We start from the raw sequence: 26,164 nt of genomic DNA, 5'->3' as shown, positions 1-26,164 counted from the left end.
AACTTGCGTTTTAGCATCTTAATAATACTAGTGTATTAAATATATTTTTGTTGTATTTCGTGAAAAAAATTCTGCAAGTGTTTTTAGTAGCCAATGATATGTTTATGGTTGTAAATAATTGTGAAAAGTAATTACCTAAATTAGATTTTGGCTTGACTTACATATTGGTGTGCATTAATCACTAATCACTAACTCATTAATGATGAGATCTCACTCAAATAATGAATAAATATATCAAGTTCAATAAGACTCATGCACAAAATATTTGTGCCCAGTAGAAAAAGAGTTATTATAATCTAATGAAACTTAGCACTTATATAATCATGAGTTACTCTTATGTGAAAATATTTAATAATATATTTTATAAGTGTGATATATTAAATATAATATAAGTTTGGTTTTTTTTAAGTCAAATGTAATTTAATAAGATTTTGCTTTTTATCAGCAATAGAAAGAGTAAATAAATATGGAAATTTTTCAATCTTATTACAACTTATACATGTTATTCTTGCATAATTTAAAAAATCCAACAAAAAGAGAGTATCTTTCCAGTTACAATCTGTACCTGTATGGATATTGGGGACTGAGTAATGTTGATCCACGTCGATACACGGTGTCTTCTTCACTCTTGGTTGTCCTATTCTTCAAGTCTTCTTTCTCTTCGCGGGCTTCGGTCGGCCGGCGGGGGTACCTAAATCGCACTCCGACGCTCAAGTCAGCGATGGTGCTCAAGTGAGAATTCTCTGATAGTATGGAAAACGTACCTTTTCCCCCTTTTCAGAAGTCCCTTTAGTAGGTTGACCTGGGCCTTGGCCATGTGGGCCAATCAGTTGATGGTTAGAGACATGCTTAGTGGTCTTTGGGTCGTGCCTGGTGGTTTCCTGAAAACCAGGGGAGTGGTCTAGAGAACGTGTTTTTACTTCGTCAATGGTTGTCATAACTGCTCTTTTCTACACGTGTAACCACGTTCTGGATTAAATTAGATTTAATCGACATAAACCATTCGGTCGTCCGGCTAGAGGTCATGGAAGGACGAAGAGTCGTATAAGACGCAGGGTTTTGTGATGATTTTACCATGAGTATACTGCGGTCGTCCGGTGCCGACCGGTACACTTGCCCCCCAGGCTCGAGGTCATGGAAGGACGAAGAGTCGTATGAGACGCAGGGGTTTTTGTGATAATTTTACTATGAGTACCCTGCGGTCGTCCGGTGCACGAAATCTATTCTATAATGCTGCTGGAGGCACAAAATTTCCATTCTATTGGACGGAGAATCCCACCTCTCTTGACCATCGGCTTTGGGAATCTTTGTCTCCCATCGACCAAGAAATTTTGATGGTCGTGAATCAACTACCGTGTAGGCTCCCTACGTGGGAACTGATAGCTCTTTATGGGTCGTCCAAGCAGTAGGCGGAACTAAAAGGTGAGCACCTTCTTCTTGCGGTCGTTCGGCTAATAGCGTATCTGTTTCTTACTTTCGTGTTTGTGTTGCAGAGATTGTTGTGAGCATAGATCCGGGTTTTGAAGAAGTATATGATTCGGATAGCCGTAGTTATATAATCTCGACCGAATGAACGGTTAATTAATAAATAATTTCGATTTCTGACCAAGGTTGGTGAATAACGTTGAAGTTATAATTCGTTATATATTCTGGCCGAACGCACGGTTAATGAATTAATAGATAATTCGGATGCCGGACGAGGCATAAATAATTCGGATTACCTTAAAGTAATAAGATAATTCTGATGCCGGACGAGGCATAAATAATTCTGATTACATTAAAGTAATAAGATAATTCTGATGCCGGACGAGGCATAAATAATTCTGAATAATTCTGATGCCGAACGAGGCATAAATAATTTCGATTTCTGACCAAGGTTGGTGAATAACGTTTAAGTTATAATTCGGATAACTTTCGTTATGTATTCCGACCGAATGAACGGTGAATTAATTGAATTTCTGACCAAGGTTGGTGAATAACGTTTAAGTTATAATTCGGATAACTTTCGTTATGTATTCCGACCGAATGAACGGTGAATTAATTGAATTTCTGACCAAGATTGGTGAATAACGTTTATAATTCGGATAACTTTCGTTATGTATTCCGACCGAATGAACGGTGAATTAACTGAATTTCTGACCAAGATTGGTGATTTAAAGTGCCTCGTTAAAACCTTCTCGGTAGAAAACCCTCCTTAGGGATAAAACTACCGAGCGAGGAAAGAGTGCACTAAGTTTATTCATCAACTGTAATAGAATTTGAGATGCGTGGCATTCCACATTCTCGGTGCAGATTTTCCTGATAAATATTCTAAGTAATAAGCTCCTCCTGTTGCTGTGTTGGAGATGCGGAACGGACCTTCCCAATTGCTTGAAAACTTTCCTCCGTCCTTCCGGGCGTCGCTGCGCATGTGCCAAACTAGATCTCCTTTCTGATAGCTTCGTGGCTTCACTTTGGAGTTGTACCTTCGTGCTGCTCGTATCTTGCATGCTTCTTCCCTTATCTTGCATTTGTCCCTTAATTCATTGATGAGGTCGAGGCCGACTAGTAGACTTTCCTTGTTTAAGTCTAGGTCTAACGTCTGTCGGCGTAGTGAAGGCTCGCCGATTTCGACCGGAATCATGGCTTCTGTGCCGTACGTCAGGCTATAAGGTGTTTCTTGAGTTGTTGACTGGGGAGTACAACGATAAGCCCACAGAACCTCTAACAATTCTTCAGTCCAATTTCCCTTGGACGGGCCAAGTCTCTTCTTTAACTCATTGAGAATAACTTTGTTGGCGGCTTCCGCCTGACCGTTGGTTTGAGGGTGTTCGACCGAACTCGTTATATGTTTGATGTGAAGTTTCTCATAAAATTCAGCTAGCCCACGGTCGGTGAACTGTCGACCGTTGTCTGTGATAATGATCTGAGGTAGGCCGAACCTGCAGACAATGTTTTTCCACACAAAGCTTTGTACGTTCCGGGCGGTGATGGCTGTTAGTGGTTCAGCCTCAATCCATTTGGTAAAGTAATCTATACCCACCAGTAGGAACTTGCATTGCCCTTTTCCGGGTGTGAAAGGTCCGATAATATCCATTCCCCATTTCACGAACGGCCAAGGGGATAGGATGTAGTGCAAATGCTCTGGTTTTTGGTGCAATAGGGTGCCGAACTCTTGACATTTCACGCACTTTTGAACGTATTCAGTGCAGTCTCCTTGTAAGGTCGGCCAGTAGTATCCTGCTCTCAGAATTTTGGCGGACATAGTCCGTGCTCCTGAATGGGTTCCGCATATCCCTTCGTGTAACTCGGTCATTACATAAGTGACTTGTTCTGGACCAAGGCATTTTAGGAGGGGACGGGAATACCCTCTCCTGTAAAGATCTTCGCCAATCAGTATGTATCGGGCGGCTTGTAACTTCATCGTTTTCTCCAAATGTGGATCGCATACACCATCGGTAAGATATTGTTTTATGGGAGTCATCCAGTTAGGTTGGGTGTCAGTCGCCATGCATTCTTCGGTACCAACACTTGGTTTAGCCAGGGTCACGTGTATGGCCGACCGGTGGGCGCCTTTCTTTTTTAGGGTAGCCAATCTCGATAGAGCGTCCGCCCTAGTATTATTTTCCCTCCGTACGTGTTGGAAGGAGATTTCTTTGAACCTGTTTAGAAGATTTTTTACGAAATGAAAATACTGTTGGAGTAATGTTTCTCTTACCTCATACTCCCCTGTAAGCTGTCCGACGACTAGACGGGAGTCGCTTTTACAAGTTATATTTGTTACCTCCAATTCAATCGCCAGATGCAAACCTGCGATTATAGCTTCGTATTCGGCTTGATTATTGGAAGTTTTAAATTCAAATTTCATGGCTTGTTCGACAACAATCTCCCCTGGTCCTTCAAGTACAACTCCTGCTCCGGACGAACGACTGTTAGATGACCCATCTACGTATAGTGTCCATCGGGGAGTCCGTTCGGTCAGATAGGGAGTGAGTTCTGCTGTGAAGTCGGCGAGGGCTTGGGACTTGATGGCTCCCCTGGGTTGGTATTCGATGTGGAATTCTGACAGTTCGACTGCCCAACCTATCATTCGTCCGGCGAGGTCAGGTTTGGTGAGAATCTTCATAATGGGATAGTTAGTCCTAACAATGACCTTGTGATTTTGGAAATACATCCGCATCCGTCGTGCGGTGATGACCAAAGCGAAGGCAACTTTTTCGACCATTTGGTACCGGGTTTCTGCGTCATGTAAGACTCGACTTACAAAATATACCGGTCGTTCTTCCGCTTTAATTTCTTGTACCAGAGCGGAACTCACCGCTTCATTGGAGACGGCGAGGTAGACCACAATGGGTTCCCGTGCGTTCGGTTTCTGGATGACCGGTGGGAATGCCAGAAATGCTTTTAACTGTTGGAAATTTTGTTCACATTCATCTGTCCATTCAAATTTACTTGTCTTCTTCAGAAGTTTTATGATGGGTCTCGTTCGTTCGGCAAGCTTAGGTACGAATCGAGACAACGAAGTGAGACGACCGACTAGTCTCTGGATCTCTTTGAGTCCGTTGGGACTTCGCATTTCGGTGATTGCCTTGCATTTTTCTGGATTAGCCTCTATACCCCGATGTGTGAGCATGAAGCCTAAGAACTTCCCCCCTTCTACGCCGAACGCGCACTTCTCCGGGTTTAAACGCATGCGGTATTGACGCAAGGCTTGAAAAACCTCTTTTAAGTCAGAAACATGTTGTTCGCAAGAGTCTGATTTGACGACGATGTCGTCAACGTATACTTCTACATTCCGACCGATCATGTCGTGGAATACGTGATCCATGAGTCGTTGGTATGTGGCTCCTGCATTCTTGAGGCCGAACGGCATGACTTCATAGAAGAAATTATCAGAATCTGTTCTAAACGCGGTTTTTTCTCGATCACGGTGGTACATTTGTATTTGATTGTAACCTGAATAAGCATCAAGGAAACTTAGGATTTGATGACCGGCTGCACCGTCGACCAGCCGGTCGATAGTAGGTAGAGGATACGAGTCCTTTGGGCACGCTTTGTTAAGGTCTGTGTAGTCTACGCACATTCTCCATTTTCCATTCGTCTTTTTTACCATCACTACATTGGCTAGCCATGTCGTATAGTGGGCCTTTTGAATAAAACCAGCTTGAATTAGCTTGTCGGTTTCTTCTCGTGCGGCTTTCCGCCGTTCTTCACCTAGTTTCCTTTTCTTTTGAGCGATCGGCCTGGCCTCCGTATAAACAGACAATCGATGGGTAATCACATCTGATTTTACCCCTGGCATGTCTGCAGCCGTCCAGGCGAAAAGATCAGCGTTCTTTGTTAATGTTTTACCGATCGTCTCTCGGTCGTCTGGTTTGAGGGATGTTCCCATGTATGTTTTCCGGTCTTTGTCCCGAAGGAATATGGGTTGAAGATCTTCTCCTGCTTCCATTCGGGGATCATCCAGTCGAGGATCTAGATCGACTAAAGCGACCAAGTGTCTTCTAGATTCTCTTCCTCTGGAGCGTCTTTCTGTTGACCGACCTCTTCGCTCTGTGGTCCGTTCGGCTGACGTGGTATAAAGCCTTCGGGTCGGCTCCACCTTCAGGCTAGCTACATAACACTCTCGTGCTGTCTTCTGGTCTATATGTACGGTTGCTATGTCTCCATTGACCGAGGGGAACTTCATAGCTAAATGAGGAGTTGAGACAATGGCTTTCAATCTGTTGATAGATGGTCGACCGAGCAAAATATTGTACGATGTATTGGCATTAACGAGTAGATATCGTATGTTGATGGTCTTGCTGAGGTAATCATCCCCGAACGTGGTGTATAGATCGATAAATCCTTTCGTATCCACTCTTTCCCCTGAGAAACCAACTATCTGCTCGTTGTAGGGTTGTATCTCTGCTTCTGGAATCTTCATCTTCTTAAACGTTTCCCAATATAGGATGTCGACCGAGCTACCCTGATCTACCAAAACTTTTGCAATTGCAAATTTATCTATCTCCACAGTTATTACCATGGGGTCATCTTGAGATGGATCGATTGCTGTGAAGTCTTCGTCAGTGAAAGTGATTGGTGGTATATGCGGTCGGCGTTGTGTGGGAGTCGAATGAACGGATTGAATTGCTCTCAAATGTTTTTTCCTTGCCGAATTAGAGCATCCTCCACCCGCAAAGCCGCCTGCAATGTAATTAATTTCTTGAGGGGGCTGACCGAGCGACACCGGTCCAGCGATTGTATTGATGACTGTGCGAACTTTTTGTTTAGTTCGACTTCTACGTTCAGGGCTTTCGCTTTTAGGCCTCGTTCGTCTGATCGGACTTTCGCTTCTTTTTCTTCTGCTTGAACGATAGTGGTTGTCACGGGTCCGGTCGTCTCTTCGTCCCGAACGTTCGCGGGGATCATGATCACGCTGGGGTGACCTGGGTGCAGTGATGGTGGTTTTCACGAACTTGCGCAGATGACCGGCCTGGACGAGCTCTTCAATTTTATCTTTCAGTGCTTGGCATCCTTCGGTCGTGTGGCCATAGTTACGATGGTATTGGCAACGTTTACTGGTGTCGGCATTGGGAGGGGTTTGTGATGGCCTCAATGTCGGAATCAATTCAATCTGCAGTGCTTCGTCGAGAACCTTACCCCTTGGTACAATCAAGGGAGTGTAGTTGTGGAAACGGGGTCCCCTATTGGGGCGATGTCGTTCTCGGTCGGTCGGTATTGTGGGGGGACGAATTCCTTTGCTATTGTCCGTGTTCTCAGCATAAGTTTTTCGATGGTAGTCAATATGTTCTTCTATCTGCATGAACTTTGTTGCTCTTGTTCTTAATTCATCCATATTGCACGGAGGTCGTTTGATAAGGCTTTCAGTGAACCTTCCTGGTAGTATGGCCGAGACCAAATGATGCATGGCTATTTCTGGATTAAGATTACGAATGTTCATACACACTTTGCTAAATCTGTTCATGAATGTTCTCAATGATTCTCCCCTTTCTTGTTTGACATTTAGAAGAGACATGGAGGATGTCCGATGAGGTCTACTTGTGGCGTATTGCGTGGTGAACTTCAATTCCAAAGCGTCGAAGCTTGCAATGGAATTGGGTGGAAGGTCCGAAAACCATCCAAGGGGGCCTTCCCTGAGAGAGGTGGGGAAGACTTTACACCATACCGTTCGGTCGGTTGTGTAAAGGGTCATTTGAGTTCTAAATATATTCAGATGTTCGTCTGGGTCTGTGGAACCGTCATAAAGGTTTATCGTTAGGCCCCTCCACTTGTCAGGGAGAGGAGTGGCTATGATGTCATCAGTGAACGGATGGCCTTTCGGGTTTGCTACCTCGTTTGGGGTTACTGGCTTTGCACTCTGACGGGTGTGTTGAACGAGTGACGTGTGAGGTATAGCCTGGGCTATTGTTCTTGTTCCTGATTGGAACGGTGATGGAGAAGGTGCACGTGAATGCCCTTCGCGTTCAGATTGCTCAAGTCTATCCAACAATCTCTTGTTCTGTTCTTTCAATTGTGCTATCTCCTCTGCGTGTTGTTGACGCTCTTCTTCTCGTCTTTTCCTTTCTTCATCCTGGCGAAGTTGATCGATGACTCCTTTTTGGAGTAACTCCTGCATCTGAATCTGGAGGGTTTGGAGTATGGTCCTATGCTCTTCGGAGATATCATTGTTGTTGTTTGCCGTTGAGTCCATCTTCAAGCGTTGGGATCCTTGGGTCTGGGAATAATGATTACTCGGGCCCCACGGTGGGCGCCAATTGTACCTGTATGGATATTGGGGACTGAGTAATGTTGATCCACGTCGATACAAGGTGTCTTCTTCACTCTTGGTTGTCCTATTCTTCAAGTCTTCTTTCTCTTCGCGGGCTTCGGTCGGCCGGCGGGGGTACCTGCGATTGCACTCCGACGCTCAAGTCAGCGATGGTGCTCAAGTGAGAATTCTCTGATAGTATGGAAAACGTACCTTTTCCCCCTTTTCAGAAGTCCCTTTAGTAGGTTGACCTGGGCCTTGGCCATGTGGGCCAATCAGTTGATGGTTAGAGACATGCTTAGTGGTCTTTGGGTCGTGCCTGGTGGTTTCCTGAAAACCAGGGGAGTGGTCTAGAGAACGTGTTTTTACTTCGTCAATGGTTGTCATAACTGCTCTTTTCTACACGTGTAACCACGTTCTGGATTAAATTAGATTTAATCGACATAAACCATTCGGTCGTCCGGCTAGAGGTCATGGAAGGACGAAGAGTCGTATAAGACGCAGGGTTTTGTGATGATTTTACCATGAGTATACTGCGGTCGTCCGGTGCCGACCGGTACACAATCAACATTCGATTGAACAAATTACATCTATTACTGTCTGTATGAATACATAAAAAGACCAAAAAAACAAAAAGTTTTATCTAAGAAAAAGTTTTTAGAGACTAACAAGAATGGTGTCTAATGTACAAAAATTAATTGTCCAACATAAAAGAAAAACTCAGTATTAACATATCTTGTCCTTGCTTCATGCATGTATAAGAGACTTCGAAAAACAGTTTTGGAGGTATTAATGACATTGCTTAAATGAGGTGCAGTGGAGCCAAACGTTGTAGATAATTGTTGAACTTCCATATGCATTATTAACCTCCAACCTTTTCATACACGCACACAAAAAATTTCTTACATGTTGTTGATAAGCAAATGACCCCATAATTCTATGTAGATAAATATTCATCACAAAAATTTATTTGTCTCGATAATCACTTAATAAATACTCATAAAACATTGATTAGGATGTTGGAGATCCCACATCGACTAGAGATTAGAGCCTTTCATTATATATAAGTGGGTGCAAACCTCACTCCATTGAGTCGGTTTTATGGGGTTGAGTTAGGCTTAAAGTCCACTTCGTAATATGGTATCAGAGCCATTTTGAACCTATCCTAGTGAGTATTTGTTGGGTCTATCGTGCCACCCGCTATCGGGCCGCTATCGGACCACCCATAATATATAGTCTCACGCACGAGTTAGGCTTAAAGTCCACTTCCTAATATAGGACAAGAAAACCAATCCAAAAAAGAGTGACTAAAGTTTGATAATTTAGTTTTCAACAAAATTCAAGCTTTTAATTAGACTGTATACAAAATCTCTTAAAAATCTATCTTCCCCTTTCACAAATAACTTCATTTTAATGTTTTGAGATACCCCCACAAAGTTGCTAACCACATCCTTTCTACCCCATGTTTTAGTAGGATTGTGTATAATGTTATATGATATTTACATATTAGAATTAATAAAATTGTAAATTTAAATTCTTTCATATTAATTTTCCCGTTATATATGTTTTGTCTTGTCAATCATATATTGAAAATTTGAGTAAATGTTACTAAAGGTTTAAGACGAACAGGTATACTAACTTAGACAATACATTATATTAAATTTGTTTTGTGTTGGAAAAATTAATTTCTATTGTTTTAAAATATTGTTTAAGTAAATTTGATTTCTTTTTATATATACATATAAGTTTATGTTTTATTTTTTTATAGTTATTTTAAGTTTTAACTCGAGAAGAGATTTCCTTTTGAGTAAGAAAAAAGAATTTCAAATATGTAAATTTTATTTCATTATATATATTCTTATAAAATATTTACAATTACTTTTAATCACTCTTGAAAAACGCTTTATATCTTCACAACATTTGAAATAAATTAGTACTTCTTTTTACTCATATTAACAATGTTATTTTTTCATCTTAACCAACTTAAAAAGAATTATTATGTCGAGTTTAAATTTCAGAAACTAGTTCCAATGTATTTTGATAATAGAATAGATTCGTATCAACTGCTCAACCGTGTTTTACATATTTTGTAGAACTGTATTTATATATACCAATAGAAATACATGTGCTTCATGTGTACCCACTATTTATGACCACAGAAAATAAGAAGTATAGTTAAAAATCAAACATTATAATAGTTGTTAAATTAAAAAAGTACTAGTAAAATTTACATTGAAATAATAATAAAAATAAATAAAAACATAAACTAATATATATAAATGAAAAAAATTCCTTATTACTAATGATTAAATAATTTGTTTACAAATAATAAAATAAGTTGTGATTAATAAAAATAAAGTAGATAACATTTATATATTGAAAATGGTTATAAGAAAAAACTTCCTTATTAATAATTATAGATAGTTAAAGGTGTATGTATAGTTATGTATGTGTGTATATATAGCAATACAATTTTATATAAATTTTTATTTAATATATATTATTTTATATAATAATATTATATTTATAGTGGTATTATTTACTTTTAAGTATCTTATAGAATTATAAAATATAAAGTATAATTTAAATTCCTTTATTGTTTAATTACACATGCTATTTGTACTAAGTTCTACAAAACTGGGATAAGATTAAGATTACTCCCATGTGCTCAATTTCTGATTGAAAGTTGAGCAGCATTTGGAGGCTCATCCATTATTCTATTATTATTATAGCATTTCCAACGCTCTGTTCTTGTGTTTCTATTTCTATTTTTGTCCTTAAGCAATTCCACACTCAACCAAACCTACGTGGCAATTCACATGCACAAACTATTCTTTTGTTAAGTAGCAACACCTGCTCAACACTGAAATAAATGTTTGCCACAGTGGAAACACTCGATTACAAAAAAAATTACTTATTTGTTTTCTATTTATTAAAAAAAAATGCGAGTCATACATTTTTTTTATATATTTTTTACAATTAACCAAAGTTTTCTTTTCGTATGATGAATATTTAATCAATAAAAAATATAATAGAAAACATATTTTTACTTATTTTTAAAAAATGGAAAGAATATTTATGTTATTCATTTAAAAACAGAACCCAAGACAAAAACATGAAGGAAAGATTCTAGGTGAAGCTATCCCTAATTCCTAACTTTAAATTTGTTCCTTTTTTAAACTGACTGTGATATTTGTCGAATCCACCTTGTATACATTGCATCATAAATAACAAAAGATTTTAAATCTTCTTGACATGAAATAGTAATTACCAACAAAACAAGAATAAATGATAAAAAAACAGAAAAACATCATTATCTCCTTTTTCCACCTTGTCCATGAAAATGATCATGGTCGTAAAACATGGTGGAAGAACGATAGAATTTTTTAAAAAAAAAATCTAGAAATTAAGAATGTAAAATTGATAAAAAAATTATTAATTAAAAAAGTTTAGAGAAAAAGAATAATAAAGGCAAAAAATAAATAAGGAGGGGTGTTGTGTTGTGGGTGATGTTCCCCTTTTCGTGCTCAAGTCAAAACGCAGACAAGATAACCTTACATCAAATTAAACTACCAAACAACACAACCGAACCAATCTTTTTGTTTTTTCTTTCTCTCTCTATCAGATCTACCATGTGGCTACCCTTTTCTACAGCAACTTAACAATTCCCACTTTCCACTCCTTTATTTTTCTCTTCACCACATAGCTTTAGACTTTCTAAAAAACAATAAGGGATTAACTTTTACAATTTGCATTAACAAAATTCATGATTTTAATAATATACACACGGTTTTGGTTCAATGATCAGCATAAATGCATTAAGAAATTATAATTAATGACACCTTAAATTAATTACTAAAAATTTATTACACATATTAACTTCTAATTAATGACCTCCAAAGACTGTTTAATGCCACACAATTCATTATATTGAACATAAAGATGCATTAATAAATTTACTAAAATGAATATTTAAAACCCCCATATTAGTTATATTAATTAATCATGCATTAGAGAAGATGTGGGGCTTGGATTAATTTCGTACGGTTTCCCACAAGATGCGTGCAATTTTTTTTCTATCTCAAAACATGACATAATTAGCGGGAAACAATTCCTGTAGAAGATTGATTAATTAGGGTCCTTTTTAGGTAGCTTCCTATTTCTCACTTTTTCTTCTGTTCATTCATCCCAAATAATTAATACAAGTTAATCTGCAATAGTTACATTATTTACTGCTTGTCTTAATTAGCACTAGAATTAATATAAACACGTAAAGTTTTTAATCATGGTTATTAAATACTCGTATTAGTTATTTATTTGTGGAATTTAATTTTATTATTGCTTGGCCTGGGGGGTAGTGTCACGAGTCACGATCGGATCAGTACAAAATCTGGTTGCTTATGTTTCGTTCGTTTGTTTCACAAGCAGAGTTAGTATTGGAAGCTATTAGTGTGTCTGTGTGAGAAAGAGAAAGAGAAAGAGAGAAATATACGTTACAGAGGGAAACCAAAGCAAAATCTAAAACCAGAGGGGATAGAGATAAAGAGCGGGCGGTGGTGTTGTGTTGTTTCTGTGACTGGAGTGCACCAAGCAACGAAAGTGCCCATAAAATTCAACCTGCTTTCTCGGGATTCTTAATTTTCGTCTTCTTCTTCGTTTTTTCCTCAAACAAGGAGGAGGTACTCGTCATTGCTCCTTCCAAAGCTCTTCCTTTTCACTGCCTTCGATCTGACGTTTCTCCCCAATTTTTCGCCCGTTCATGTTGCTTCCTGCATTGATCTAAATGGGATTTTATTTTTCCTCTCTCAATTTCAATTGGGGTACGTCAAATTGTTCTTTTTCGTTTTGGCTTTCCTTTTTTTTTTTTTTTCAAATAACAAAGCGTGCTTCCGCTTTTTTATGACTCGTATCTGGGTTTCGATTGGGATGGCTAACGAAGGTGATTTCTTTTCTTTTTACGAAAATTACCATTTACTATCTTGATTCGGTTTTGGGTTGCGATTCGGTAACGCAATGACGATGATTTTTTCTCTTGAAAAATAAAAACAAGCTTATGCTTTAATGAGAGTCTAGTTAATGTTGATGGAAGTAGCTGAAAGTGATTTAACTCTTGTGTTATCCTCCTACCTATGTTCTTCTCTACTTCAACTTTAACTTCTTCGCATCTTGTTCTTTCCGAGTTCAGACTTGTAATTGCCACTCAAGTTTATCCTTTTTTAATGATTTAAATCTTTTGTTGATACCTATGCAACTCAATATTGGGTCTCTTATGGATCTGGTGGTGTGAATTTATTAACGGTCTTTCTTTCACCTATTCCCATGTTTTTGTTCTCTGAATAGGAAGTTTGTTTTGTTTATTTGCTGGATTGATGTTTTAAATTACTTCGTTGTTTTATTTTAAATGAACACCACCATTTTCCTTTTTGATGTTAGGTTTGTGCATGCTGAACTGGAGGGGGATTCACTCAATGTTTTTCTTTACTCACATTGAATGATGCTATTGGTTTCTGGGTGTATTCATAGAGGATTTGCACGCTAAGCATCGAGCTTATTGGTTATAGAATGTCCAGGCATCTACACAGAGGGGTATCTATTCGGATCCCTGAAAGAAACAATGACTCGAGGGACTCTCAATCCAAAGATAAGACAGAAAAGGAAGGTTTTGATAAAAGATTTTCCTCTCCTCACCCCTCACCCTTGAGGTCTTTGCTTTTATCAGATAATTCTAATTCCAAATTAGGTATCACTGAGAATGGTTTACTATCTGACCCCTACATTATTGGCACTCCAAGAAACAGGCATAAGTTGATTCTTTTTTTCTTGAAGTTTAGTTTAGTGTTTGTAGTTATTCTTGCTCTTGCGGGGTCTTTTTGGTGGACAATATCGATTTCAACTGCGTCAAGGGGTCACATTTACCATGGCTATAGAAGACTCCATGAGCAACTTGTATTGGACCTGTTGGATATAGGGGAGATATCTTACGCTCCCTCAAGGCTGAAAGAACTGGAATTTTGTTATAAGGAGTTTGAAAATTATGTTCCTTGCTTTAATGTTTCTGACAATCTAGCTCTTGGTTTTTCTGATGGCAATGAGTTTGACCGGCAATGCAACCATGAGCCCAGGCAAGATTGTTTATCACTCTCACCACCAAATTACAAAATTCCTCTTAGGTGGCCTACTGGAAGGGATATTATCTGGGTTGCTAATGTTAAACTCACTGCACAGGAGGTTCTTTCTTCTGGAAGCTTGACCAAAAGGTGAGTGAGTGATATGTCTTTCCTACTTGCTGTCATACATTGAGCTATTGTTTCATCTTAAAGTTTTCATGTATTTTATTTGGTTATAGGATGATGATGCTTGATGAAGAGCAAATTTCCTTTCGCTCAGTCTCTCATATGTTTGATGGTGTGGAAGACTATTCACATCAAATTGCTGAAATGATTGGGCTCAGAAATGAATCTAACTTCATACAAGCAGGGGTAAATGAATATTTATTCTCCATTGGAAATGGTGTAATTAAGGATTTGTTGTGGTGTTCCTCATCAATTATAGTCATATTCCACTAATTCAGTGAACTTCAGTTATAAAAACTTAAATTCATCAACATTACTTAATTTTGATAAATGGGTAGCCATCTGCATTGAGTTCATTGTAATTCTAATAGTACTAATACTGAAATAGATATCATTATTAATTATCTTGAAGGTATTTTGTTCAAACAATTAGTGAAAATTCAAATATTCTTCCTTTGGTTGAAATGTTCTTATTTATATCTGAACTGTTCTATTAGCAAAAACCTTACCCTGCAAAGATACAATTGTTTGTCTTTAAGTGCCATCCCATGGGATTATGGAATATGTCTCTTCACATTTTTGGCTAAGCAACATGTCCTCATCTACTTGATGGGTCCTTGTATTCATAGTATTTATGTACCCTGCACTTAGAGGGTTTTGTGATATATTTTCTAACGGATTATAGAGGTAGTGAATGTGAACTTAGTTCTTAGTTTGATTATAATATTCCCTTGATTGAACATGTTGGGATTCTAAATATGCAGGTTAGAACAATACTGGATATTGACTGTGGTTACGGTAGCTTTGGAGCACACCTTTTTCAGAATCAGCTTTTAACCATGTGCGTTGCAAGCTATGAGCCTTCTGGCAGTCAAGTTCAGCTTACACTTGAGAGGGGTTTTCCTGCTATGGTTGCTTCTTTCAATTCAAAACAATTGCCATATCCATCTCTCTCCTTTGACATGTTGCATTGTGCCAGATGTGGCATTGATTGGGACCGAAAGGGTATCTTTGAAAACCTACCTCCTACTATTTTCTATAAGGTCAATGTAATTCTGTCATTCTGCATATTTATTCCGCAACTCCAAAGAAGATGTTGGACTATGATTGCCTGTGGAAGGAGAAATTAGATAACAAATAAAAATAAATAAATTGTTCTTATAGACTTATAATACTTACTCATTCTGTTTCTTCAAGTTATACTTTTTCATTTTTACATATTCAGGAATTGAACATTGAGGGCTGGTTGTCCCTTGTGGTACTGCATTGTTTCACAAGTGAACATAGACCATCCATCAACACTCTTTTGGAACCAGGGAAAATATTAACTGTTGATTGATAGTCATATAATATTTATGGTTATCTTACAAATACGCTTCTACATGGATTTTCCCATTTCAATCTAAGTATTTTTTTTTTATTGCAATTCTTAGGTTCTTTAATTATTTCTTTTTGAAATTTTGAACACAGTTCATATGTTGATTTATGTCAACCGGCTGTTTCCTCCAGTGTTGTATTTTTATCCCCACCTATGTCAAATAATGGTAGTTATATGGCCTTTTATGTTCTTTCTGGTTGTTCCAACTAATCCAATATGTTTTTCCCATTTTGATTATTAGATTATTACTCTATCCATTTATGTTGATTACGTTAAAAATATTCCATGAGATGCATGAAAGTCCCTCCCACCACTCTTTCTTTTTTGTTGCGTAATTCTACTTTTGAACTGCAGAATTATTTGGGGGTGGGAGGGTGTATGCTGTACACTAGGGGAAACAAGTTCTTTATTGTAGGAATTTCTTAAAGTTAAATGTCTGTGTGAAACCATCTCAAACTAAACATTGTACTTAAAATATTATTTTTTGTTAGTATTATAAAATGATTATTCAGAACCATAGATTAGAATTATTATAAAATATCATTCCCGTCCTCTAATTGCAAACTTCATAATAGCATAATATGGTCATACCTTCAATGTTTATTTTCTTAATCATTGAATTTTCCAACAAACTGGAGTTTACTGGCTGATGTATTCCTCATATTTCTGCATACATTTTATCCATCAAGCTGCCTCTTTTTCATATTATTATTCCCTTTTCAAAGTTTAAACTCAAGAATCTGAAAATTTAGTTCTAATATTTAAAACATTGGCCTTAATTTTTCTGCATTTTGTAATGGTATAGTACCTTGTGGTCAGTGAGGTGAATTCGTTGAATATCTGGACTCTTCTTAAATCTTATTAACCTTCATATTCAATGGCATAGATGGCACTCTCATGATTGAAGCTGATAGGCTTTTAAGGCCAGGGGGCTATTTTGTCTGGACTTCACCGCTTACAAATGCTCGTGACAAAGACAGTCAAGAAAGATGGAAGTTTATACAAAGTTTTGCTGAAAATCTTTGCTGGGATATGATGTCACAACAAGATGAAACTGTTGTATGGAAGAAAACGAGTGAGAAGACTTGCTACAGTTCAAGGTATATCACTGCTGTGACATGTATCGATCAAAATATATTACACTTTGTATATACTGGGAAGAAATTTTTAGCATCCAGGATCTGCTTTATATGAATATGAAGTTGTGTTAGTGGTATTCCAGAGGTGATGTTGGTATTTAACACCCAAGAATCTTACATTCTTTAAAATTGTGCAGAAAATTTAGAACAAGAGGAAGATGATTTAAAACTGAATTACTCTTTTTTTTTCTTTCTGCTTACATTCTGTATGACATTCAAAGACATTTTAGAGATTGAAAAATACCTTATTGCTATAACAATGCTCTAATAGTTACAAATCTAAAGAGTCACATGAGTACTACTAAATATTTTTTCAAAAAAAATCAATAATTATTCAATCTATGACAGGACATTATTCAACAATTTGTATACTACATAAAGTTTTATAGCTGTCCCTAATACTTAGCATTTCTTGTCTGTTTGGATTTCCAGAAAGAATACTTCTCCCCCTCCTTTATGTGGCAGAGGCTATGACGTGGAAACTCCATATTATCGAGAACTGCAAAACTGCATCGGAGGAACAGATAGCAGCCGTTGGATTTCTGTTGAAAAGAGGCAAACTTGGCCTTCCAGAGATCAATTGAACAAGAAGGAGCTTGAAAACTTTGGTAATTGTTATATTCTTTAATATTTTTATGTTTCTCTTATCAGAAGGATTTCACTGTACTATATATCTGAATGAAATCTGCTATCAGGTAGGTTATCTAAATACGTATCTATTTACTTGCATTAGGGTTGCAATCTGATGAATTTGCCGAGGATTCTGAAAGCTGGAGAGCATCAGTGCGTAATTATTGGTCTCTTCTGTCACCTTTAATATTTTCTGATCATCCAAAGAGACCTGGTGATGAGGACCCTCCGCCACCATATAACATGCTAAGAAATGTGCTAGACATGAATTCTCATTTTGGTGGTTTTAATTCTGCTCTGTTGCACGCTGGAAAATCTGTATGGGTAATGAATGTGGTACCTTTGGATGGACCCAACTACCTTCCCTTGATCCTGGACCGAGGTTATGTTGGCGTTATGCATGATTGGTATTTTAAACTCCTTTCTCTTATTTTAGAATTTCATGATTCTTTGTTTGCCCTTTTCTTGTTTGGCTGAAATTCACAGCCTCCTGCTAAAAATCTTTCTTCCTTGACCTTTCTTTCAATTTTGTTTTAACGTCATCATTCCAAATATATAGAACTATTGATTTCCTTATATACAATATAACCATTAAGGCCTTGAACTAGGTTGTGTACTTGTTAGGCTCAAGAGATTTCACACACAAATGAGACAGTTTTACTGACAAACCCACTAAACGCAGGCCTAAGCCCTGACTTATAGTTCTCTCTTTCAAACACACATTCAAACTGCCATATATCACTAAAACACTTATAACGTATAATAACTACCCCGTAAAATAGTTGACACATAACTGATAAAATAACTGTCATCCACACACAATTGCCCCTCTAAACTAACTTCTTTCAGTTACTCAATTTTTCATTGTGACATAAGCTTTCCATGGGTTGATGCCTATCATAACTTACATAAGTTCTGGCGGGGAGGATATAACATTTGCAATTAGGTTTGGGTATTCTCTGTTTTTTAGTTTTATTTGATGTAAACTAAGTAAAAAAAAAATTTCTGACTTCTGTCAGAAACAATATTGTAATCCAACAACAAAAGCCTTATCTCATTGGGTAAGATCGACTGCAAGAATTATGTGTCATCATTTGGTTTTGTAAAAGACAAATTCCTTGGAGATAATCATTCACCATGAGATTACTCTTAGCAGCCTTTTCCATTGTCCCTCTTTGATTTCCTTCGCCACCCCTTTTCACATGACTACAATTCATGCAATGTATTCTCTTTATTATTGATTATTGATTCGAATGGCCTCTTTCTACATGTCAAAACACTAGTTTATTTCCTTAATTTTTTCCTATATTTTCTTGCATACAATCATTTTGTATCTCGTCCTTTCTTGAGTGACCACACATCTATCTTAGTATTTGAAATATTGATCCCAGAAATTTAAATTTCAAAACTTGTGGTATGGCATCTCCTCCCATTTTTATTTCCCTAAGTTTTGTTTTGTTTCTTGGAAAATTGTTGATAGATAATGGAAGCTTGAATCTGTCAAGAACTAGTTTAACCTATAAAGCCTAAGATGCTAGGAGAGAGCAGTTGAATGCTTTATATCTCTAACTTTCCCTTAATGAAAAAGCTATTCGGGCTTGAGCATGAACAGTGAACAACCTTATACCACTCACTCAATGCGAAAATTAAATTAAATTGTGAATAGGAGCAGCAAGGATTAAATTCAGAGCACTTGAAGACCATTTGAAGGACCGACTCATCTTAAAACTTAAGCTTTTAAACGGTTCCTTAAGAATGGTTTAGAATCTTTAGACTCTATCACATGCCAAAGTTTTTGCAGATTAAAACTAAATATTCTAAACTTATCTTCCTTGTGAAAAGGTCATAGTTAATTGAAAAGGGCACTGTTTGTGAACACTTGTCGCCACTTATATATTTCTTACAATTTTGGTCTTCTGTGGTTTCTAGGTGTGAGGCCTTTCCAACGTACCCTAGAACCTATGACTTGGTGCATGCAGCAGGACTTTTATCCCTTGAATTTGCTCGGCAGCGCAGCTGTAAGATGCTTGACCTGTTCATTGAAATTGACAGGTTACTTCGGCCAGAGGTATGTAAATATACTCCGCGCTTTAACTTTTCATTTGTGGTCCTTTATCTTTTTAGTTGTGTGTTTTCCTACTAACTTCATCTGATTTTATGAGGTATAAGTATATAAAGCTATGAACAAACGTGAATCCGTTTTTATTAAACACTCTTTGGAGTGAGGATAACCGTTTCAAAACCTTAGCTAAACACTTAGCAAAGGAAGGAGTCTCTTGATTTCACTTTGGTTGGGTTTTATTATCATAAAGTAATGCAATAGATTCTGTTTCTTTATTAAATTAAATCATAATGGCCTGGATTTGATCATATGATCTAATACTAACTGGATATTGATTTCGCTGAATATTTATCGCCAGTTTGCCTAATATTGTGTGATTTATGGCCTTACTTTTGTAGCTATCAGTTTCCCTGCCTATAGGGCTTTCCCCTTTTTTTGAAAAAACGCCAGTTTTAAAATTGTACTATCAGCATGATATTGCATATATGTAGGGTATGCATCCCCATTGTGTAGTCAGTTCAATGTTCATTTGAGAACCACTGGGGTCAGCCTAGTAACTCTAATGTCATCATCAAATTGAGATGCATTTGTGAAAGCTTTAACTTTATTTTTTTCCTTGTGGAAACATAAGGCTAAAATGGAATTTTCTCAGGTATACTAAGGGGAAAATAGAGAATTGTTAGATTTTCAGGAGGCTATCACCAGATAGCCTAGGTACTTCCTTTTGAATGGATTGATATATTTTTAAGCCATTTGATATGGTGACAATTGGTGATGATGTGTGCAGGGTTGGATTATAATTCGTGATACAGCTCCTTTCGTAGAGTCAGCCAGAGCTCTAACAACAAGGTTAAAGTGGGATGCTCGAGTTGTAGAAATGGACAGTGACAGCGATCAGAGACTCCTGATCTGTCAGAAACCTTTCTTTAAGAAACAGGCAAATTAATTCATTAAAAGTCCACAGGAAATTAGACCATAATATTCATATATTCATTTTCACAGTGTTCATTTATTATCATAATGCTCCGCCATAGAAGGTGGGGATTGAAAATTTTGGACAGAAAAAAAAAAACATAGAGGAAACAGTGATTTCTCGTCAATGATACCACCACAACTCCTATGTAGCCGTAAGGCATATATACATAGGGCCTTGTAATTATCAAACGAGGAGCAGAGCAGAGCGGATGAAGAAGTATACTGGTTGATTCAATTTTTCATGTGATGTCTGATTACAGTTATACACATGATCATTTCAGATTGGCAAGATAAATCATGATAGAATAATTTATATATATTATATATGTTTGCTGTGGTGTATAAAATGCTCAGCAATTAATTCCCCCATATTCGTATACAATTATTTTTTCTGCTCTCATTCCTGTAAAACCCCAGCAAAACCATATTTTGATAAATCTTGTCAGTATTTATAGTGTGAAATCAAACTCACTTTCAACATTAGCCAGTGTAAAAATACCTAATTGGTGGAGTTGACATTACCCAGTATGATTAAAACCAAGTTATATTTCCGTGCCTGGAGAATCAGTTTTTCTGCACCCTTCACGTTAACGAAATGACATAAATGACCTCAAGGGGTTATAATTAAGTAGTAGGTTTTTTTTGTCTGCAAACCCTTTCTTTTGTAGCACTGTTACTTTATTTTATCTTTGGAGGAAAAATATCAGTTAGGAGGTTAATGTGAAGAGTAGTTAACATTTAAAAGGTGACCACAATGGATCTTTCTAAAATGACTGGGGTATCCACATGTGAGATGAGTCATGTTCCATGAAAAGTAACTAAATTGTTTACCATGTTAGTATTCTAACTTATTCTAGAAATATTGTGATACTGATGGTGGAGAATGAATTGGAATAATTTGTAGCTTTCATCTATTTATGTGATATTTTCAAAATATTATATTTTGTTTCATGTACCAAAAGTAAATATAGGAAAGTGAGAACAAAATAATATCATATCAAAATAATATAAAAATCATCTTTTATAATTTTAATAATATTTTTTTTTTCATATTAGGAAGATTTGAATAAAGTTTGTAGTGACTAATCCGGAAAAATGAATTTTACCATGGTTGACATAATAGTACAAGATGATATCATTTTGAGCAATATTTACTCATTTAAATTCTCAAGATCAAATCTTCATCAATCATGTTTTCAAATCTTTATTTATTAATAGCTTTATTATATTTGTAGAATAACTTTTTTTTAAATTATTTCTATCATATTCATTTGTTGAATAAAATAAATAATAAAAATTATATAATAAAAAAATACATATTAGCGAGATAATATAATTAAATCAATATATAGAGATAAATTAAATGGATTCGTGTGTTAGTGTGATTAAAGATAAAATAAATAAAATTGACTAGTGTGTGACGAAAGAGAATACAAATAGAATAAATAAAATAGACCAATATGTGATTAGGGAAAAATAATATAAATAAAATGCATCAGTATGTGATTGAAGATAAATAATATATATAAAATAAATAAAATAGATTTGTGTGTGATTGAAGATAAATAAAATATATCACTACATAACTAAAAATAATATAAATGAAATAAATAAAATAAATGAGGTATGTTACACCATATTTATAAATAAAAATAAATAAATAAATGATATCTCATTCCCTTATCTTAATTATTGAAGTGTAATTAAGGTGTTGAAATCTCACTAAAAGTTTATACTATTATTTTTTTCCCTTCTTCTCTCTCTTATTTTTGTCCCTTCTCATAACTCTTTTTTTTTATGGACAATAAAAAATCAATAAATGTGAACTACTTCAGGAATGGTTCAACCTGTATAAAAAAAAAAAAAAAACTCAAGCCCTTCTCATAACTCTATCCTATCCCCCTTCCCCTCCCTCTCCAAACATATAAGATTAAGTCACATTAATTGCAACACTCATGCTTATATCTTAGAGATAAGTCTTTATATCTTTTTTTTAAATTAATTAATAATAATTTTCTTTTTAAATTAATATTTATTATTATTTTAAAATTAATACTTATTTTTTTTTCAAAATTAATAATTTATTATTATTATTATTATTTTAAAACTAATACTTATTCTTATCATTATTATTCCTTGAAGTCTTAGAATAAAATATTTATAAATAATACAATTCTAATACATGTGTGGAAAATATTGCATTATAAATCTTTAGATGTACAATAAACATTTTGTTCATGGAATTCCAACAAAAACATAAGTCTCCATGGGGTCTAAAACATTCTCTTTAAACTCCATTGTCCAACCTCAACCTTACAAAGGAAAACAAATATTAATAGACTTCGGTTTTCAATCACAATAATATATGGTTAAAAGACGTACATACATGTTACTTATTGTGTTATCTAAGTGTATCACCCTATCCATCTATACCTTAACAAATTTTCTTTGTGGAGAATTAACCAAGTAGCACTGACATGTTCAACAGATATGGGTCATGGAGAACAAAAATCTTTAAATGTCAATACACGAAGTTGAAATCCTTCTACATGATCACATTCCACAACAGATCCCATGCATCTCTTGGATGCACTAACATTTTACACTTTGCTTTCACATTTTTATCAATGTGAAAACGACATAGAAGATTAAAAGCTTCAGAAAACACAACATTTATTGCATTCATGAAAGCAATATCTCTATCACTAACTATGAGCCTTAAGGAATGCATAAATTCTCAAAAACAACTTGTTAAGTCTCTTAGAGGTCCACACAAAGTTATTTTCACATTTAGATTTGAGTAAAGGAGATGCAATAGAGAATGTCAACCCTGTTGAGGTAACACCAATAACTTCAAGTAAAGGCATCTTCTACCTGTTAGTTTTGTAGGTATTATCCATCATCAACACAATGTTAAAAAAATTAAGTAGTTTCACTGAATCAGGGAGTGTCCAAAACATATTTTGTGCCATATTCATGTCTTCAATAAACCTAAACTAATGAATATACATGTATCGTTGAAGTAACATCATCAATTGTTGCATTTCATTTCTATGACCTTGTTTTGAGATTAGATACACAATAATGACATTATAAACTTGCTTTTATAGTGATGACATTCTCATCATTATGCTCCTTCATTGTTAGCAAAATAATTTTAGGTTTTATTGAACTTTTTGTCATATCAACAAGCACAAACTTCTCATTAAGTGTTAACCTAGCAACATATGAATGATCTACCAACGTATATGTCAAATCATGATTATGATAGACACAAAGTAATTTGACAATCCATCATTCACCACTTTTATTGGGTTCCCTCTCAATCTAAAAGGATAATCACATTTTCTACTTTCACTTTCGGTAACATTTATGTTTTTTTTATATTGTCTACATTTACCTCATCTATCACAACATAATAATACATATGTCCATTGACAATTGATGTATCCAAACTTAATATAAAAATAACAATCGGCAACCTTTCTTGCCCACTTTAAGAGGTCATTCTGAGTAATGAATACCTACAAAAACTTATGGCAACTTTATACTTCATTCACCAAGTATGGTTCACGGATACACAATATGTACATCTTTTTTTGGTAGTAACTTTTACCTCATATGTCCTAGATGCATCAATACATTCATGGGTCCTACACTCATTATCTAATGCATTATAATATATTGATTGTTTCATATTAACATCATTTAACCCCTTCCAAAACCACACGTGAACCTCATGTGAATTTATATTAAAATAATATTTTTATAAATAATTGTAAATAACTCTAGTAGAAGATATTTCAAGGATTGATTTTCCACCTATATATCCCATCTAATTAGTTTGTAATTAATAATGAAAGAATTTATATTAGTGAGAATATTTATGGAGGAAAATAGCGAAATAAAATTGTAATTATTATATTAAAAGAAATAAATAATAATTTATTTAGAAAGTTATTAAAAGTTTAAATGACACATAAGGATGGAGTTATTAATTAAAAGAGAAGTCCCTGTTGTTATACAGAGATTTGGAGGTAGAGCAGAAAATGCACATTTAAAATGAAATTATTATTCTTTATATTAACTTTAATTCATGAAACTAATCCATCGTCCGACCTTAGCTCAGTTGGTAGAGCGGAGGACTGTAGTTGTGAGACAGATATCCTTAGGTCGCTGGTTCGAATCCGGCAGGTCGGAAATACTTTTTGGTAATATTTTTTTACAGTCGCTTACTCTTGGATCATCTAATCACCGTTGATCGCTATCCACACATATAAAAGCGTTGATGATGGATGATTCAAGTCTCAATTCATGGCTTGGCGCTTATTCTCCTTCGTCTCCACCATCAAAACCTCAAATACTCTAAACCCTAACCCTATCTCCTACACAGCCCCATTCTCTACCTCCTTCCTTGTAACCAAAACCCCCAAAAAGTTCAAGAAAAAGCGTAAGTCCAAGCCCAGCCCTAGAACCACCCTGGTTCAGACTCAGCCCAACCGCATCCCCTCTTTCGAGCGCATTCTCCACCGCGACGCCCTCCTCCGCTTCGTTACGCGCTCCAAACAGTTCCTCTCCGCCCAGCCGGAGCACGTCATCCGCCTCGATGACGCCGGCAAGCTCCACCGAGAGCTCGGATTCCCTCGCGGCCGCAAGGTCTCCCGTTTCCTCCAGCATCACCCCCTCCTCTTCCAAACGTACCGTCACACCGACGGCAAGTCCTGGCTCGGTTTAACCGATCTCATGGAGGACCTTCTCGCAGAGGAACACTCCCTCATGGACGCAATGGAACTGAACCGCGTAGAGAAGGTTCGCAAACTCATCATGATGTCCGCGCGCAACCGCATCCCTCTCAGCAAAATCCACCACTGCAGAACCCTCTTCGGCATCCCCGACGATTTCCGCGACAGGGTCTCCAAATACCCCGACCTTTTCAAAATCGCGGTTGACGGCGACGGCAAGAGGGTGCTCGAGTTGGTGAAGTGGGATCCACTTCTCGCCGTGAGTGCTCTTGAGAGGGAGTTCGTTGTTGACGAGGATTCGGCTAAGCGGAAGTTTAGGTTTCCCGTGAAGCACGGGAAGGATTTGGATTTGGAATTGGACGATAATAGGAAGCTTGATTTGCTGAACTCGCTTCCCTTGGTGTCTCCCTATTCGGATGGGCACAGGTTTGATCTGTGGACGTTGGAGGCGGAGAAGTATAGGGTTGGGTTGATTCATGAGTTCTTGAGCTTGACTTTGGAGAAGAGGGCATCCATTCATCACCTTGTGGAGTTCAAGGAGGAGTTTAGTTTGACCAAGCATACTTATCAGATGCTGCGGAAGCAGCCACGAGCGTTTTACTTGGCCGGGACTGAGATGAATTGGGTTGTGTTCTTGAAGGATGCCTATGATGAGAATGGGGTTTTGATTGAGAAGGACCCCCAGGTGGTGTTTAATGAGAAGCTTTATAAGTATGCTCAGGTGGACCAAATGGAACCTGATCTGGGGGTGGAAGAGCGCATTTGACTTGATGCTTTTGAGTTACTTGCGGTGTGCTTCCCAGGAAGAGAAATTTGTGCTGAGTTAGGAGAATGAAATGTGTCTGGAAGTTAAGAAAAGAAAGACTGATTGGAATTTGGAACTCTTCAATTTAAGGGTTCTCTTAAACAGAAATCAAATGACTTTTTGATAATGGAATTGAAAAAGATTAGAGTTTCTTTTGAAAATTTAGTCCATGTCTATGCTGGTTATTGGCTTCACGGGTCCTCTTGGATTCCACGGAGGAATTGTGAAGATTGGATAAGTGGCAAGGATTTTAAGTCTCTCTGTCATTTTATCTGGGTATACAAGGTTCAGTAGTTTCAACTTTCTATCTAGATTTGGTTGTACTCCCAATCCTTGTATATTTTTCTTGAGTTATATAGCCACAAGGTTCCAAAGTTTCAACTTTCTATCTGGGCATTGAGGTTCCATAGT

General features: G+C 36.6%; 3 protein-coding genes and 1 non-coding gene across 5 annotated transcripts; 3 read left to right on the top strand and 1 right to left on the bottom strand.

The window, feature by feature from the left end:
- Nucleotides 1-2,242: 2,242 nt before the first annotated feature.
- On the bottom strand, nucleotides 2,243-7,672 carry LOC137822179 (uncharacterized). Its single transcript, XM_068627080.1, has one exon. The coding sequence runs from the start codon at nucleotides 7,670-7,672 to the stop codon at nucleotides 2,243-2,245; it is 5,430 nt and encodes a 1,809-aa protein (XP_068483181.1).
- A 4,391-nt stretch (nucleotides 7,673-12,063) lies between these two features.
- On the top strand, nucleotides 12,064-20,575 carry LOC137820520 (probable pectin methyltransferase QUA2). Of its 2 annotated transcripts, none has more exons than XM_068624650.1 (9): nucleotides 12,064-12,408; nucleotides 13,163-13,986; nucleotides 14,076-14,208; nucleotides 14,787-15,027; nucleotides 16,287-16,500; nucleotides 16,972-17,147; nucleotides 17,273-17,576; nucleotides 19,099-19,237; nucleotides 20,019-20,575. In XM_068624650.1, exons 2-9 carry the CDS (start codon nucleotides 13,292-13,294, stop codon nucleotides 20,175-20,177), a joined length of 2,061 nt encoding a protein of 686 aa, XP_068480751.1. In that variant the 5' UTR covers nucleotides 12,064-12,408; nucleotides 13,163-13,291; the 3' UTR covers nucleotides 20,178-20,575. The 2 variants fall into 2 exon arrangements, with proteins under 2 accessions (XP_068480751.1, XP_068480750.1); XM_068624649.1 differs by having other exon boundaries at nucleotides 12,070-12,549.
- Nucleotides 20,576-24,320: 3,745 nt separating this feature from the next.
- Nucleotides 24,321-24,406, top strand: TRNAY-GUA (transfer RNA tyrosine (anticodon GUA)). Its single transcript is given in 2 exon segments — nucleotides 24,321-24,357; nucleotides 24,371-24,406. It is a non-coding gene; the product is annotated as a tRNA-Tyr (tRNA).
- On the top strand, nucleotides 24,372-26,139 carry LOC137820522 (protein WHAT'S THIS FACTOR 1 homolog, chloroplastic). Its single transcript, XM_068624654.1, has one exon. The coding sequence runs from the start codon at nucleotides 24,521-24,523 to the stop codon at nucleotides 25,712-25,714; it is 1,194 nt and encodes a 397-aa protein (XP_068480755.1). The 5' UTR covers nucleotides 24,372-24,520; the 3' UTR covers nucleotides 25,715-26,139.
- Nucleotides 26,140-26,164: the final 25 nt, after the last annotated feature.

This window comes from Phaseolus vulgaris, chromosome 9 (genome assembly GCF_000499845.2).
Source record: "Phaseolus vulgaris cultivar G19833 chromosome 9, P. vulgaris v2.0, whole genome shotgun sequence".
Lineage (NCBI taxonomy): Eukaryota > Viridiplantae > Streptophyta > Magnoliopsida > Fabales > Fabaceae > Phaseolus > Phaseolus vulgaris.
Note: the sequence above shows the minus strand (reverse complement) of the source record. Positions and strands in the feature narration are given on the sequence as shown.

Bases quoted from the DNA above. Each gene is read 5' to 3' on its own strand.
- LOC137822179 (XM_068627080.1), bottom strand. From the start codon at position 7,672: ATGGACTCAACGGCAAACAACAACAATGATATCTCCGAAGAGCATAGG.
- LOC137820520 (XM_068624650.1), top strand. From the start codon at position 13,292: ATGTCCAGGCATCTACACAGAGGGGTATCTATTCGGATCCCTGAAAGA. The intron at 13,987-14,075 runs GTGAGTGAGTGA...ATTTGGTTATAG, and splicing joins TCTGGAAGCTTGACCAAAAG to GATGATGATGCTTGATGAAG. The intron at 15,028-16,286 runs GTATCTTTGAAA...TCAATGGCATAG, and splicing joins CATTGATTGGGACCGAAAGG to ATGGCACTCTCATGATTGAA.
- LOC137820522 (XM_068624654.1), top strand. From the start codon at position 24,521: ATGGCTTGGCGCTTATTCTCCTTCGTCTCCACCATCAAAACCTCAAAT.